Raw genomic sequence first — 16016 nt, forward strand, 5'->3', positions numbered from 1 at the left:
GTGATCTAAAGGGAAGTTTGCTGTCACGTCAAACCTGAACAAGGTCATTAAGGGCAAGTTTATTTTGTGTTTATGCTTTAAAAAAAAATTTATTTATTTATGGCTAAGTTGGGTGCTTGTTGCTGCGCACGGGCTTTCTCTAGTTGCAGAGAGCGGGGCCTACTCTTTGTTGCAGTGCACAGGCTTCTTGTTGCAGTGGCTTCTCTTGTTGCAGAACACAGGCTCTAGGCGCGCGGGCTTCAGTAGTTGTGGCTCGCAGGCTCAAGAGCGCAGACTCACTGGTTGTGGTGCACCGGCTTAGCTGCTCCGCGGCATGTGGGATCTTCCCAGAACAGGGCTCGAACCCATGTCCCCTGCATTGGCAGGTGGACTCCCAATCACTGCGCCACTGGGAAAGCCTTGTGTTTATGCTTTTATGAAATATTCTGAGTGTACATAAAAGTCTGGAGAAAACCGTCAAGTACGCACACAACCTAGCTTTGTGAAATATTGACATTTTGCCCAATATGCTCTATACCATTCTTTTACAAAAGAGGCAAGATATCATAGATACAGTTAAAGCTTCCCTAATCATATTCTCCTAACGTTCCCCTAGAGGTAATCACCATTTTGATTTTAATGTTTTACCATCCTCGTGTATGTTTTGATAAATTTTTACTATATGAATGTATCTGTAGACAATCTATAATATCATTTTGCCTGATTTTGATCTTTATATGAATACTGTCATATTGTAGTTCTCTTTTATTTGCTTAAAATTGTTTGAGATTTGTCTGTATTGATACATAGGGCTCTAGATCAGTGGTTCTCAATCCAGGAGCAAGTTTGCCTCCTTCAGAGCACATTTGGCAATATCTAGAGAAATTTTGGTTGTCACACCTGGGGATAGTGCTATTAGCATCTAGTATGTAGAGATCAGAGATGTTGCTAAACTTCCTGCAATGCACAGGACAGCCCCATAACAAAGAACCAGCCCAAAATGTCAGTAGTGCCATGGTTGGGAAACCCTGCTCTATATCTTTCTCACTGCTGTATAGTAAATATTCTGTGGTGTGAATATACTAGGTTTATTTATCCATCTTCCTGTTGACAGACATTTAGGTTGTTAAAGATCTTGTTTTGGAGATAAATCTAAAGGACAGGAACCATGGCATTGTAACTAGAGAAGGAAGGGTCAAAAATAAGATTTTTATCCAAAGGGAATTGATGAATAATAAGTAAGTAATTTGAAAAGGAAAAACAGGAGGAGCAGAATTGGAGGATAGAAGATAAAGACGTCTTGGTACCAAAGAGATGGGTGAGATCAACCGGAGGTGTGCACATGGAAATAGAGATAGTAGTTGAGGTTTATGGTTGGACAGAATCACCCAAGGAAAGTAATATATTCAGAGAGGAAGCTTAGAGCAGAACCTGTGGAATAGCAGTAAGGGAGATTAAGAAGTGATTGGTTGAAAAAGAATGGGGTTTATCAAGAAAGAGTAGTTAGTCAAAAATAACAAAAGGTATTTGAGGACCTAATTGTTTACAGTAGGTTTTCTATGTTTCTTGTTTTTTCCCCATACTCTACATTGTATAATTAGAAAGTTATTTTTTGTTTTAAAATAGTATTAGTTTAATGTAATTAACAGTCCTATATTTGTACCTTGGACAAGTAATAACCCTAATTTCCCCTGAGTTGTTGGATGGTAATGTCTACCTTGCAACATTGTAGTAAGGAATAAAGATCACATATGTTGGGATTTCCTGGTGGCGCAGTGGTTGGGAATCCACCTGCCAGTGTGGGGGACACAGGTTCGATCCCTGGTCTGGGAAGATCCCACATGCCGTGGAGCAACTAGGCCCATGTGTCACAACTATTAAGCCTGTGTGCCACAACTACTGAAGCCCGTGAGCCTAGAGCCCATGCTCCGCAACAAGAGAAGCCACTGAAATGAGAAGCCCACAAGCGCAATGAAGAGTAGCCCCTGCTCGCCACAACTAGAGAAAGCCCATGCGTAGCAACAAAGACCCAACACAGCCAAAGATAAATAAATAAATAAATTTTTTTAAAAAAAGATCATATATGTTAAATGATGTATGCAAAACATTTAGCATGACAGAGTTGTTTTTTGTTTTTTATTTGGCTTTGCCGGGTCTTAGTTGTGGCACATGGGATCTTTAGTTGCTGCACGCACGATCTTTTTAGTTGCGGTATGTGAACTCTTAGTTGTGGCATGTGGGATCTAGTTCCCTGACCAGGGATCGAACCTGGGCCCCCTGCATTGGGAGCGTGGTGTCTTAGCCACTGTACCAACCAGGGAAGTCCAGGGTTTTTAATATTTTTTATTTTTTTTTTATTTATTTTTTAAAAATGGCCACTCTGGGAGGCATGCAGAAAGAAATGTGTTTTTTTTTTTGTTTTTGAAGTACGTGGGCCTCTCACTGTTGTGGCCTCTCCCATTGCAGAGCATAGGCTCAGCGAGCCCGCTCCGCGGCATGTGGGATCTTCCCTGACCGGGGCACGAACCCATGTCCCCTGCATCGGCAGGCAGACTCTCAACCACTGCGCCACCAGGGAAGCCCAGAAATGTGTTTTTAACAAACTGTGCTGGAACTATATCTATAGATATAGGGGTGTGTGTGTATCTTCTCTACCCCTACCACCTAGCATACAAAAAAATGAATTTGAGATGAATTACAGACCTAAATGTAAGGCCTGAAACTAAGAAAACTTAGGAGAATATCTTTCTCACATAGGGGGTTAAAAAAAAATAAAAAGATTTCTTTGGACCCAGGGAGCAATAACCATAAAGGGGAAAACATTGATAAATCAGGCTTCATCAAAATTTAAAACTTCTGCTTATTTCACAGACTCAGAGAAAATATTTGCAGAACATAGATTTGAAAAGGGGCCTGTTCCCATAATGTGAATAACTCCTACAACTCAGTTTTTTTAAAAACATAAACAAGATTTGAACAGATGCTTCACAAAGGAAGATAGATGAATGGCCAGTAGGCACATGAAAAAAATGGTCAGTGTCATTAATCATAAGGGAAATGTGGAAATTCAAATTAAGACCACTGTGAGATACTGCTGCACACCCACCAGGATAGCTAATATTTAAAAGTCTGAAAATACTAAATTTGGTGACATTTTTGAGCACGTGGAAGTCTCATACATTGTTAGCAGGAGTGTGTAGTAGTACAACCATTTTATGAAAAGGAAGGTCTGACAGTTTCTTATAAAACTAAGCATAAACTTTACCCTGTGACCCAGTACTTCCATTTCTAGGTATTTGCTAAAGAGAAATGAAAATCTGTGTACATTTATTGTAATTTTATTCATAGTAACACAAAACTGGGATTTTTTTTTTTTTTTTTTTTTTTTTGCTGCCGTGCTGTGTGGCTTGTGGGATCTTAGTTCCCTGACCAGAGATTGAACCCAAGCCCTCAGCAGTGAAAGCACAGAGTCCTAACCACTGGACCGCCAGGGAATTCCCAGGAAATAATTTAAATGTCTATCAAAACAGGAATAGAAAAATTGTGGTACAATCATGTAATGGGCTACTTATGCAGTAATAAAAAAGAATGACTGATAAAACAACATGATGAATCTCAGTGAAGCTTTAAACAATAAGGTACATACTGTATGATTCCATTTATAAGACATTCTAGAATAGGCAAATAATCTATGGTAAGAAAAACAGTGGTTGCCTGTGTGGAGTGGAGATTGGGGAAGGGCATTAGGAAACTTTCCAGTTGTAGAAAGTAGCTTTATCTTTATAGATTTGGGGGGGTATAAGTATTTTTCAAAACTCATGGAATGGTATACTTGGTGCATTTCATTGTGTGTAAATGTTGTTTGATTAAAAAATAGATTTATGTCACCGGTCATGGAACAAACATAACACAAGCCTCCTGATGTGATTCACTGAGGAGTGCCCTCCAAAAATTCATAACCTGAATCTAACCATGAGGAAAAATCACACAAACTCAAATTGAGGTTTCTATAAAAGAATTTTAAAAGATTCTACAAAAGAACTAGGCTGAGTACTCTTTTAAAAAGTTATGGTCGGGGCTTCCGTGGTGGCACAGTGGTTGAAAGTCCGCCTGCTGATGCGCGGGACACGGGTTCATGCCCTGGTCCGGGAAGATCCCACATTCCGCGGAGCGGCTGGGCCCATGAGCCATGGCCACTGAGCCTGCGCATCCGGAGCCTGTGCTCCACGACGGGAGAGGCCACAACAGTGAGAGGCCCGTGTACCGCAAAAAAAAAAAAAAGTTATGGTCATGGTGGGAAAAGTTCCAGATTAAAGAAGACTAAAGAGATAGGACAATTAAAGACAACATGTAAACCTAGACTGGATACTGGATGAGGGAAAAACAGTGATTTTAAACTTTGTTTTCCTGTAAAAGTATCAGTGTTACAGTTTGAATAAGAGTTGTAGATTAGATAATAGTATTTATTAATGTTAATTTCCTGATTTTTATAATTGTACTATGATTATGTAAGAGAATATCCTTCAAGTTCTTCAACCTGCAGATAGTTCAGGAAAAATATATATTTACAGAGAATTGTGGAATAAATGTGGTAAAATGTTGACATGAGACTGTAGATGCACGATATACAGGAATTCTTTGTATTATATTTGCAATTATTTTGTAAGTCTGAAATTAAGGAATAAGTTAAGAAAGAACACAAAGCAACTAGGATTGAAGAACCAAAAAAATCCATGGACAGGGACTTCCCTGGTGGTCCAGTGGTTAAGAATCAGTCTTGCAATGCAGGGGACGCCAGTTCGATCCCTGGTCAGGGAACTAAGATGCCTCATGCTGCAGGGCAACTAAGCCCGAGCGCCACAACTAGAGAGCCTGCGTGCTCTGGAGCCCGCACACCACAACTAGAGAGAAGCCCGCACACTGCATCGAAGAGCCTCTGAGCCACAACAAAAGATCCCACGTGCCACAATTAAGACCCAACACAGCCAAATAAAAGATAGATTAGGTAAGTAGGTAGGTAGGTAGATAGAAGATAGATTTTTTTTTTTTAATTATACTCAAAAAATCCATGGATGTCATCTACACCAAAATAAAGTGAAGTATCACAACATAGAGACAAACCACTAAAAGCTATAAAACGTGACTGGTATTGTGTTAGCAGTTGTGCAGGAGAAATTGAAGGAAGCAACAGGACATCTTACAACCCTAGGGTTTCCAGAAGAGCCAGTAATTGTTCTAGAAAGCTTAGAGAACATTTGAGAAGAGCAGCTAGAAATTAGGAGTGGTTTTCCATATTCCCAAAACTAGTAAATACAGAGATGTTCTGGGATAAGGTGTAAAGGGTCTGACTGGACCAATCAGCAGAGAGAAATCACACAATAATTCGAACAAGGAAGGTTAATATAAAGAATTATTAACTGTAACAGGATGGGGTAATGAGTGATTGGCTAGTAAATAGTAAAGAGAACCCTAAAGAATATAAAGAACTTATAAAGAATATAGAGTTCTAAAAAACTATAAAGAATTGGCAGATACAAGGAGCAGCCACTAACCCTTGGGCTAAGACAGAGTGCCCAAGGAAGAGTCCCCTGTTGCCCCATCACCACCCCAGGATTGAGATCCAAACCTTATCAGAAAGGGCTTAGCTGTGGCTCACTGAATGGCAGAGCAGTTGCTAAGGTGCTTCTCCAGGGAACATGCTGAAAATCTGCCCTCTAGAGTACCTCGTAAAGCTGTTCATGGGATATGTCACTGCTACAAAACCACTCAAGTCAGCGCTCACTTGTACTTTAGAACCTGGCTTAGCAGGAGCAGAGTGCTGCAGGAACGTGCTGAGTAAGCACACAGGAACAAGAAGCAAAAGTCTCTCCTTGAGCTCTACTGACAAAATTAACATGCCAGCAAATTAACAAAGGGAAAGTTTTTAAAGTGCCCAGATTCATTTACACAGAGCAAGCAGAAAGGATGACTTTGGAACCAAGAGGCAATAAAGTTCAACACAGAGTTCTATCACATTTAATACTAACTAGCCAATATTCCCATCCAGAACAAAGCCCCTCACTGAGGACAAAACTGTTGGAAATAGAATCCAGACTGAGCTGCAGGGACAGAGACAGTAGAGACAAAGGGAAGAGAAGGTTCAGGTACAAGGCATGGGGAGGAGGAGGTGAGCCGGGACATCAAAGAAAGTGTGCCATCTTTTTGAGCACTTCATGAAGACAACAGAAGAGAGTTATAAAGTGTGATGTTAGAAAGCTATCTTGATCCACATTCACAAAAATTGATCACATAAAAATAAACAACATAATAGGATCAAGAGAATAAGGAACAGAGTAACGTTTCTACAGGCAATGCACTTACACCTGTAAGACGTGCACAAAACGGATAAGAACCATAAGCAAATGGTACAAGAACGACATAACCAGAAAATTTCACAGTGCTAGACCTTGGGAAAGAAGTAATAAAAGATTTCAGAAAAATGAAGACTAAATAAGGAGCACAAGACAATAAACACTAGTGTTTTTCAAGAATTAGACAAAGGAAGCTTTTTAAATGAAGAAAAAACAAATAGATTAAAATTAAGAATTGAAAAAAAAAGATACAGAAATTTGGCAAAAAAAAAATCCAAAAGATCTCCCCTGCAAAAAATAATATAATAATAATATAAAATAACAAACGTGAATAGCTTAGGTGCTAAAAAGTATAATTCAAGAATAATTTCATGAAATACAGTAAGACTTGAAACTACAAATTGAAAGGACAGCCAGAACAGCCAACACTTAGAAGAAAAATATCCTTCGGACATCCAGACATAAAGAACAAGTCACTTATAACAGAAAGAAAATCAGACACAATTTGACAACAAAGCTTTATAATACAAGTCAATGGTGTAACAATTAGAATACTCAAAGAAAATGTGAGCCAAGGATTTTTTACTCTGTCATACTTTATTCATCTAGACTCCTTTTGCCTTTACTATTCCATCCAGAAGAGTGTATTTACCTGTCCATATTCTGTCTGATTTGTCCATTTGTATACTGAATTAATAGTTCAGATTGTATCTGTGCTTGCTCTATGCTAGTGGGTCTCCTCTTGACAGGTTGAAAATATACACCTGCTGGGGCCCCACTTCTGGAGGTTTTGATTCAGAAGCTCTGCAGTCGATTCTGTGCCTCTTTCTATTTCTTGTTTAATGTCCCGTGGTCATTTGTGCTGAAAAGCCATTTTCCTACTCTGTACCAGATTGTAAAGTTTGGGTTTGGGCACCAGTGTCATCCTCACACCCCCATGCAATTCGTTATTAAGTTGAGTCTGTGACTCTTAACACTTCTCGATCCTTCCCATCATCTCTTCCTCTACTCCTGTCGCCTTCATACTTTCCTGTACTAGGAAACTGGTCTCCTAATAGTCTCCTAGTTGTTTATAGCCCTGAAATACATCCTTCAAGCTGCTACCAGACTTGTAAACTAATGGTTGGATCATGTTAACTCTGCATGAGAGATGGATTCCCATCCCTAAAGAATAAAATTCAATCTCCCTTAAAAATACTCCACAGGCTGGCTCTTACCTACTTTGCCAGACATCTCTTTCCCCAAAGAAAGGCCCTCTCATTCCCTAGCACTAATGCTGAACTATTTGCAGATCTCTTTTTCATGTTTTTCCTGTCTTGGTGTTCATTCAGCATTCTGTTCCTGGAATCACCCGTTTTCCAGCTTTGGAATTCATCATTAAGGATTCTTCTTAGTCTCCTCTAATGAAACCTTTTCTGATAGCACTTCTCTTTCTAGTGGAATTGACTATTCCTTCCTTAGTACTCCTTCTTCCCTAATGTGAATTTTTATCATAGTCCCTATAATCTTTTTTTTTTTTTTTGATGTGGACCATTTTTGAAGTCTTTATTGAATTTGTTACAATATTGCTTCTGTTTTATGTTTTGGCTTTTTGGCCGTGAGGCATGTGGGATCTTAGCTCCCTGACCAGGGATCAGACCTGCACCCCCTGCATTGGAAGGTGAGGTCTTAACCACTGGACTGCCAGGGAAGTCCCCCCATAACCTTTTATTATACTTACTGGTCTACAAGTTTATCTTTGTAGTAAGACTGACCCTTGTGGGGATAAGGATTCTTCTTAATTGCCTTTGTATTCCTAGCACATGGTGTGCCTCTGCCCTAAAGCAGTCTCATTAGAAATGCTATGAATACTCACATTTCACTGACCAGATTATGCTCCTTAAATCTGAGAAAAGTAATTCACTTTCTTGTTCATTCAGCTTTCTGTGCCTCCTTAGTTGGCATACATATCCTACAGGAAGATGAGAACTTGCACACTTACTCTGTTTATTTAAAAAAAATTTTTTTATCCTCTCATATTAAAGGAAATGAAAGCCAAGAGAGCCTGAGATTGATTTTGCATTCCAGTGTCGTCTGTTTATTTGTTAATTCTGAATACAGTGTTAGAGTACTGCTGATATATAGTTATCAGTATTTGATAGGTTCCATGGTGAATGCTACTTTGCAAAAAGTGCTGAAATGATTAGTTTTCTATATCAACCATTAATACCCCTTTTTTCCTAGCCTTCTTTGAATCCAGAAGCTGGCAAACAGAATCAGCCATGCAGACCTATTGGGACCCCTTCTGGAGTGTGGGGTAGGTAGATTTTGCCATTTTTAAAGGCACAACTTTAAATTTTTCTTATTAGCAGGGAGAGGAGAAAAAATTCTTTATCTGTTTTTTTATTCGTTTGTTTCTTTATCTCTGGTTTCTCTTCTCATCCATTTGCACATGGTAACTAACTCTGCCTAGCTCTTACTCTGCCCCCCAAAATACCATTGAGATGTAATGGTAGTAGAGTCAGAATACAGACAATTGAGAGCTTGTAGAGCCCTGAATTTGAAAGCAGATTTTAAGCAAAGGGAGAATAATATAATATGCTCATAAGAAGTAATTTTTTTAGAAGTAATTTTTAATGTTGCTAATTTGCTTATAACAATTAAATTGAATTTTAATGTATTATAGTTGTCTCCTTAATATTTGGTAGACAACTATATTCTAACCATTCTTTCATATTACTAACTACTCTTCTAAAGTGTTCTTTGAAAGGCTAAATAATACCACGTCCCAGAGAACATTTTGTTCAACCAGGTTCCGTTAGCTGAGTGGGGTGTTGTTTTTGTTTTTGGCAATTATCAATGATGTCTGTTGTATAGGGCAGGGGGAAACCTATAAATGCACACATTTATATATATATGTTCCTAATAACTAGCCTTATAAAAAGTTAGTAGAGGGCTTCCCTGGTGGCACAGTGGTTGAGAGTCCGCCTGCCGATGCAGGGGACATGGGTTCGTGCCCCAGACCGGGAAGGTCCCACATGCCGCGGAGCGGCTGGGCCCGTGAGCCATGGCCGCTGAGCCTGCGCGTCCGGAGCCTGTGCTCCGCAACGGGAGAGACCACAACAGCGAGAGGCCCGCGTACCACCAAAAAAAAAAAAAAAAAAAATAGTTAGTAGAAAAATCAGTGTATTTCAAACCAAACCTGATCCTGTGGCATTGGGATCTTTGGCATTTACAAATTGTACTCTCCTAGTTCCTACATTAGATATGTTCAGTAGCCAGGCATCTTATTAGGAAGGCTTTAGTGTATCTAAATACTGGGTTTGGATCTTGAGTTACAGGATTAAGGGCAATTGCTGTACCATTTCCCCTTTGTTAATGTATAGCTTTGCTCCAGTTTGCCTCATCAGAAGGTCCCATAGCAGACTCCTTTCTCCAGTTTCCTCATCTCTCTGTGTTCTCATGCTGACAGGAGTAGCTATCCTTGGATATATATTCTTGTTTGGTCTATGCCTGAGTGATCACACCGTGCATGAGACATGCTGTACCCCTGAAAGACTCCTAACATCTTTGGGCTTTTTGGTTGATTATGAATTTAGAAACAAGTGTTTTCTTATGTTGCCTTTTTTCCTACAGTTCCTGGGTAAGTGTCACTTTTGAGAGTATCTGTTAAGTGCATACCAGGAAATGTTTGTCACTTAGTCTCAACTGTCAGCTCTTTGTACAAAGTGAGGCCTTTGTTTGAACTATGCTTTGTGTTAACCAATAGGTTTGACATTCTTTTGTCTCTCCACTATTGTATTTCACAGAAAACCCACCTAGTGCCAAGCAGCCCTCCAAAATGCTAGTCATCAAAAAAGTTTCCAAAGAAGATCCTGCTGCTGCCTTCTCTGCTGCATTCACCTCACCAGGATCTCACCATGCAAATGGAAACAAATTGTCAACCATGGTTCCAAGTGTCTATAAGAACCTGGTTCCTAAGCCTGTACCACCTCCATCCAAGGTATGATTTGGAATCAGTGTAAGAACCTTATACAGCAGAGGTGGGAGAATAAATAAGAAAAAAATTTAGTAAATTTATTTTTTCCTGTTGAGTCACTCATCAGATATTCATTTGGTGCCATTAAGTTCTATGTATAGTATTTTACTGTCTCCAAACTCTCTTCTGCTGCCAACTACATTTTTAGTAGGCCTCTCATACTCATTAGCTTCATCTCATAAACCTGCTTCTCTTGATTTGCTGTTTTCATTAATAACACCAACATTCATCTGGTCACGTAGCTGAGTATCATGGCTGCTGCTTTCTTCCTCTTTCTTACTCATTCCCCTCTCCCAAGCAGTTATATAAAATCCCCATCAGTTTTTTCCTCTATGATATGCCCTTGTCATCTCACATTTACTGTTGTAGTGTACCCTTCTATTTCCTCATTTCTCTGTATTTTATCTTACACAGAACTGCCAGAATGATTATCCTAAAACAGTTTGAATATATCACATCCCCTCGCATTAAGTCCCCTAAGTGATTCCAAACCATCTGTATAGCAGGGGTTGGTAAACTTTATCTGTAAAGGGTCAGATGATAGATATTTTAGGCTTTGTTGGTCACATATGACATATGGTCTTTTTGTAATATATTCTTTTTCTTTTCTTTTTTTTTTCAACCATTTAAAAATGTAAAAAACATTATTAGCTCATGGGCCATACAAAAATAGGCCTCAGGCCAGTTTTGGCCCAAGGGTCATGACTTAGCAACCCCTGATGTTATAATACAGTGTCCAGACTCCTGAGCACTGGTGTGTATAATTCTATATAGCCTAAGCCTAATCTGTCTTTTACTGCCCTTTGTTTTCTTACCTGGGAAATTTTCCTACGTGTTTATGTCATACTCTCTGAATCCTTTTCTATCACATACATCTAAAGATCTAATTAAGCCTTGTATCTGATTGAATAGCACTCTGTCTCTAATCACAATATTTATTGCATCTATTTCTTCATTTGGTTGTAATCTCCTTAAAGGCTTCAGGTCTTTTTCATATTTGTATCCCTAGCACCCTCACAAAAGCACACAATAATTGCTTGAATGAATTCCAGCCACTGTAAGGAAACAATTAAATTTACTGTGTTATTGAGAGAAAAAACAGTTAGCATTAATTCACTTTTCTGTGTGTGCAAGCACTTGTTTGGTACTTAAGAGCAACACAAAGTACAACATTGGTCCTCACCCTCCATGGGCTAAAAGTCTAATAGGGATGACAAGATATAACAATATAAGGTCATGTGATTGTGTATGAAATAAAATAACAAATTCTAAAAACAAATCTTAAACAGATTTGGAATAACTAAATTAATTAAACACTTTATCTATTTACACAGTTCAGAGGAGCAAGGATCAGCTTAGACTATGACCATCAAGGGAAATTTTACTGAAAAACTAATTTGAACAGATCTTTGGAGGATGGTCCAGATTTGGATAGTCAGGGAAAGTCTGGAGAGTATTACAGGTTAGAAGAGGTGGTTAAATAAAATGTTCTGAAAATAGAAAACACTGGGCATATATGAGGGATACGGAATGAACCATTCTGATTACCTGGTAGCACTGGAAAAATACCAGGACTGAGGGTCATTATCCTAGTGTTAATGAAGCTTTCAGTGTAGATAAGATCTCTGAGGGAAAGAGGATAGAAGAAGAGTAAAGAATGGGACAAAAAGACTTGGGGAAATACTTAATATTTCATAAATATTAGGAAAATAACAACATAGTCAACAGGATTAAGAAATTGTAATTCAGACATAGAAAAAATCGTATGCTATCACACTTCTGGGTGGGTGAATTTAAGATGGCAGCTGGCGTTGTCAGCACTTGTCAATTGCTGCCAATAGGTTGAGGGAAATAACAGAGGGGATTTGGACCTTAGCAGTTGGAAAGTTTTTGGTGACCTTTGAGTTGAGGTTTTAGGAGAGTAGTGTAAGGCTGAAAAACAAGATTTCAGAGGATTCTGGAATTATGTGAGTGGAAGTGGAAGTAGTGGCACCTTTGAGACTTGACAGTAAAAGGGAACAGAATATAGGTGGTGGTAAAGTTAAGTGAAAGGGTGAAGAAAATCTGTAGGAAGAAGTGACTGGGGACAACTTGAAATATACTTGAAAGGTCATTAAAGGATCATGGCCCAAGAAGAAATGAATGGGAATAAACTGATTGACAAATGGAATTATTTTTGAAAGGGGTTTAGGATACTTGTTCCTCTGATGTAGAAGGAAAAGAATATGAATTCAGTCAAGAGAGCAACTCCTATAAAGAAAGAAACTGGGGCTTCCCTGGTGGCTCAGTGGTTGAGAGTCTGCCGATGCAGGGGACACGGGTTCGTGCCCCAGTCCAGGAAGATCCCACATGCCGCAGAGCGGCTGGGCCCATGAGCCATGGCCACTGAGCCTGCGCGTCCGGAGCCTGTGCTCCGCAACAGGAGAGGCCACAACAGTGAGAGGCCCGCATACCGCAAAAAAAAAAGAAAGAAACTGTGGCATGGAAATTAACTGCAGGGCTTTGAAGTAGACAGATGACACTTTGCTCCTTCTTTGTGATACAACCTCGGGCAAGTTTCTAACATTATGAATCTCAATTTCATCATGTAAAGTGGAGGTAGTAGTGCCTGTCTTTTAAGGGTTTTTTGAGGAGTAAATGAGGTACTTGTAAGTGGTAATAAATGGTAGCTATTATTATCAGCATGGCAGCATACCTTTTGTTTGTTCCATTCCTTTAGAGTTTATAAAGTTTTCGTAAGTGTTAACTTCATGTGAAATGTCTGCAAGCATTCCGTTAGGCAACAGAAGAAGAGTATAATAATGAGTGAGACAGGGCTTCCCTGGTGGCTCAGTGGTTGAGAGTCCGCCTACCGATGCAGGGGACACGGGTTTGAGCCCCGGTCCAGGAAGATCCCACATGCCGCGGAGCAGCTGGGCCCGTGAGCCATGGCCACTGAGCCTGTGTGTCCGGAGCCTGTGCTCCGCAACGGGAGAGGCCACAACAGTGAGAGGCCCGTGTACCGCAAAAAAATAAAAATAAAAAATAATGAGTGAGACAAACTCATATCCTCAAGGATCTTAGAAGTCTTTTGGGGAAGAAGAAGTGACAAGGATAAAAGTCATAACACAGAGCTTAAGATCAGTTTAGCCCTGTTCTGTAGAACTGAGTTGAGGATAGAATGAAGATAAGAAAACTAAAGTCTGCTGTTAACTATCCTTGCAAAAGGTAGTGAAGCCTGAACAGGGATGATGCAAGTGAGCAGAGAAGGGAGGTGGTGATGGCACACAGTGGGAAGCAAATCAGAGGAGGAAAACAGGACACTGAGCATTCATCCCCAGGAAACTGGGATAACTGTGGAACCATTTCACTGAAGTTAGAGAAGAGAGAAAGCAGAGTTTTCAGGAAAAGTTGATGAGAGTGGTTCTGGGACCCTTGAATGTGAGATGTTAGAGGAAGGCAGAGATGAGATAACTAGTATGCAGGTGTGGATTTATCCATTCATTCATTTTCTCTACGCGTTCAACAGTTATTAAACATCGAATATTTGTGTATTTAAAAGCTATATGCCACTAGAGTCAGAAAAATAATCTCAAAGAGTTGCTGTCTAGTGAAGAGACACATATAAAAAATAATTGCACTGCCCTGCCTGGAGAGGGTCCTCAGAGCCTTTACAGATGAGGTCATATTTGAACTGGTGTGTTTTTTTTTTTTTTTTTTTTTTGCGGTACGCGGGCCTCTCCCGTTGCGGAGCACAGGCACCGGACGCGCAGGCTCAGCGGCCATGGCCCACGGGCCCAGCCGCTCCGCGGCACGTGGGATCCTCCCGGACCGGGGCACGAACCCGTGTCCCCTGCATCGGCAGGCGGACTCTCAACCACTGCGCCACCAGGGAAGCCCTGAACTGGGTTTTGAAGTAGCAAAGGAAAGAGAACTACCATTCGTTGACATCTTACTATGTTCCAGGACATTCACTAGGCCTTTTACATATAACATTTACCTTAATCCTAGGATGTAGAAAATTATGTAATATATGAGGTTACATTGCTAATAAAATTATGGAGTTTGGGACTCTAAAACAAGGTTTGTCTAACTTCAACTAGGGCTCTTTCCACTGCCCCAGAATGCTTCCCATCTTGAAGCATAAAAAGGAGAGAGGAGGATGAGAATTCTGGTTTTAGAGTCAGACTTCATGCCACTCGAAGTACTTGGAATATAGTACTGACATATCCTAAACTAGTCAACAAATGGTAGTTTTAAAACAGTAGGAGACAGACTTCCCTGGTGGTCCAGTGGTTGGGAATCCGCCTTCCAATGCAGGGGATGTGGGTTTGATCCATGGTCGGGGAACTAAGATCCCACATGCCACAGGGCAACTAAGCCCACGCGCAGCAACTAGAGAGAAGCCTGCGCGCCGCAACGAAGACCCAGAGCAGCCAGAAGAAAAAAAAAACAGTAGGAGTTTGTTAAGGAGCAAGTTGGTGGGGCATTCCAGGCAGAGGAGCTCTTTGTTACCAAAAAAGCGGGGGGAGGGCGGCTTCCTTGGTGCACAGTGGTTAAGAATCCGCCTGCCAATGCAGGGGACACGGGTTCAAGCCCTGGTCCAGGAAGATCCCACATGCCACAGAGCAACAAAGCCTGTGCGCCAGAACTACTGAGCCTGCGCTCTAGAGCCTGCGAGCCACAACTACTGAGCCTGCGTGTGCCACAGCTACTGAAACTTGCATGCCTAGAGCCCATGCTCTGCAACAGGAGAAGCCACCGCAGTGAGAAGCCCACACACTGCACGGAAGAGTAGCCCCCGCTCACCGCAACTAGAGAAAGACCACACGCAGCAATGAAGACGCAGCACAGCCAAAAATAAATAAAATAAAATAAAATAAAATAAAGTAAAAAAAGGAGGCAAAACATGCCATGTCTGGGAAAAGACAAGTGGATGGCTGGTAGTTGGGAAGTGGTGGGGAGAAGTAAGACTAAAGCCAGATGATGGAGGTCTTTATAAAAGCTCAGGTGAGAGTTTAGGGGTCACATTAGCTCCATGATTTTAACAATTTGAATGATTAAACAATTACAAATAACTAGTTTTTCTAATGAAGTTCACCTAGGAACAGATTGCAGTAGAAGAGCACTGAGTATGCCTACATCCACTGAAAGGAATTCAGGAGGCGAGAAGAGAATGAAGCATCAGGGAATTGAGAAGGGAAAGAGGGACAGGTTCAGAAAAGATAGGTAACAAGTAATCTCTCCTTCTACAAAAAGATATTTTAAAGCTGACCATTGAATGTAATATGAAGACAAGATTTTTGCTTATTTATTGAAAGAGCTGTTTCATTAAAATGGGGATAGAGTTGAGTGTTGCAAGGAATTAAATAGTAAGAATGAACAAGTGAAAGGCAGCAGATACTGAATTATGCAGAAAAGTTTGGAAATAAAAGGATTGTAGTAAAAGGGAAAATATATCTTTGTTTTTTCCCCCTTCGCTTCAGTAAGGTGGCTTAGCATGTTTGTAGATAAAATGGAAGAACTTACTAGAGAGAAAGAGATTAAAGATACAAAGGAGAAATAATTGATAAATTCATAAAGGAATGAGAACAAATGGATGTAGAATGGTAGAAAGGGAGGGGGACCTATCAAAGGAACTTGAGATGCAAAGGAGAGAATTGGGGAGAGTTTGGATCCAGTGACGAAAT

At 40.3% G+C, this 16016-nt stretch overlaps 1 protein-coding gene across 5 annotated transcripts in view; it reads left to right on the top strand.

Annotated features, from left to right (window-relative positions):
- The window catches only part of GPBP1L1 (GC-rich promoter binding protein 1 like 1), a 57563-nt gene that overhangs the window by 34697 nt on the left and 6850 nt on the right, over positions 1-16016 (top strand). For all 5 annotated transcript variants that reach the window (XM_027108698.1, XM_027108699.1, XM_027108697.1 and 2 more), the window contains exons 6-7: positions 8553-8625; positions 10118-10311. In XM_027108698.1, coding sequence (XP_026964499.1) covers positions 8553-8625; positions 10118-10311 — 267 coding nt within the window. The remainder of the gene's footprint in view (positions 1-8552; positions 8626-10117; positions 10312-16016) is intronic.

Source organism: Aethalodelphis obliquidens, unplaced genomic scaffold, assembly GCF_003676395.1.
Source record: "Aethalodelphis obliquidens isolate GAN/ISIS:26980383/991018 unplaced genomic scaffold, ASM367639v1 scaffold9, whole genome shotgun sequence".
Classification (NCBI taxonomy): domain Eukaryota; kingdom Metazoa; phylum Chordata; class Mammalia; order Artiodactyla; family Delphinidae; genus Aethalodelphis; species Aethalodelphis obliquidens.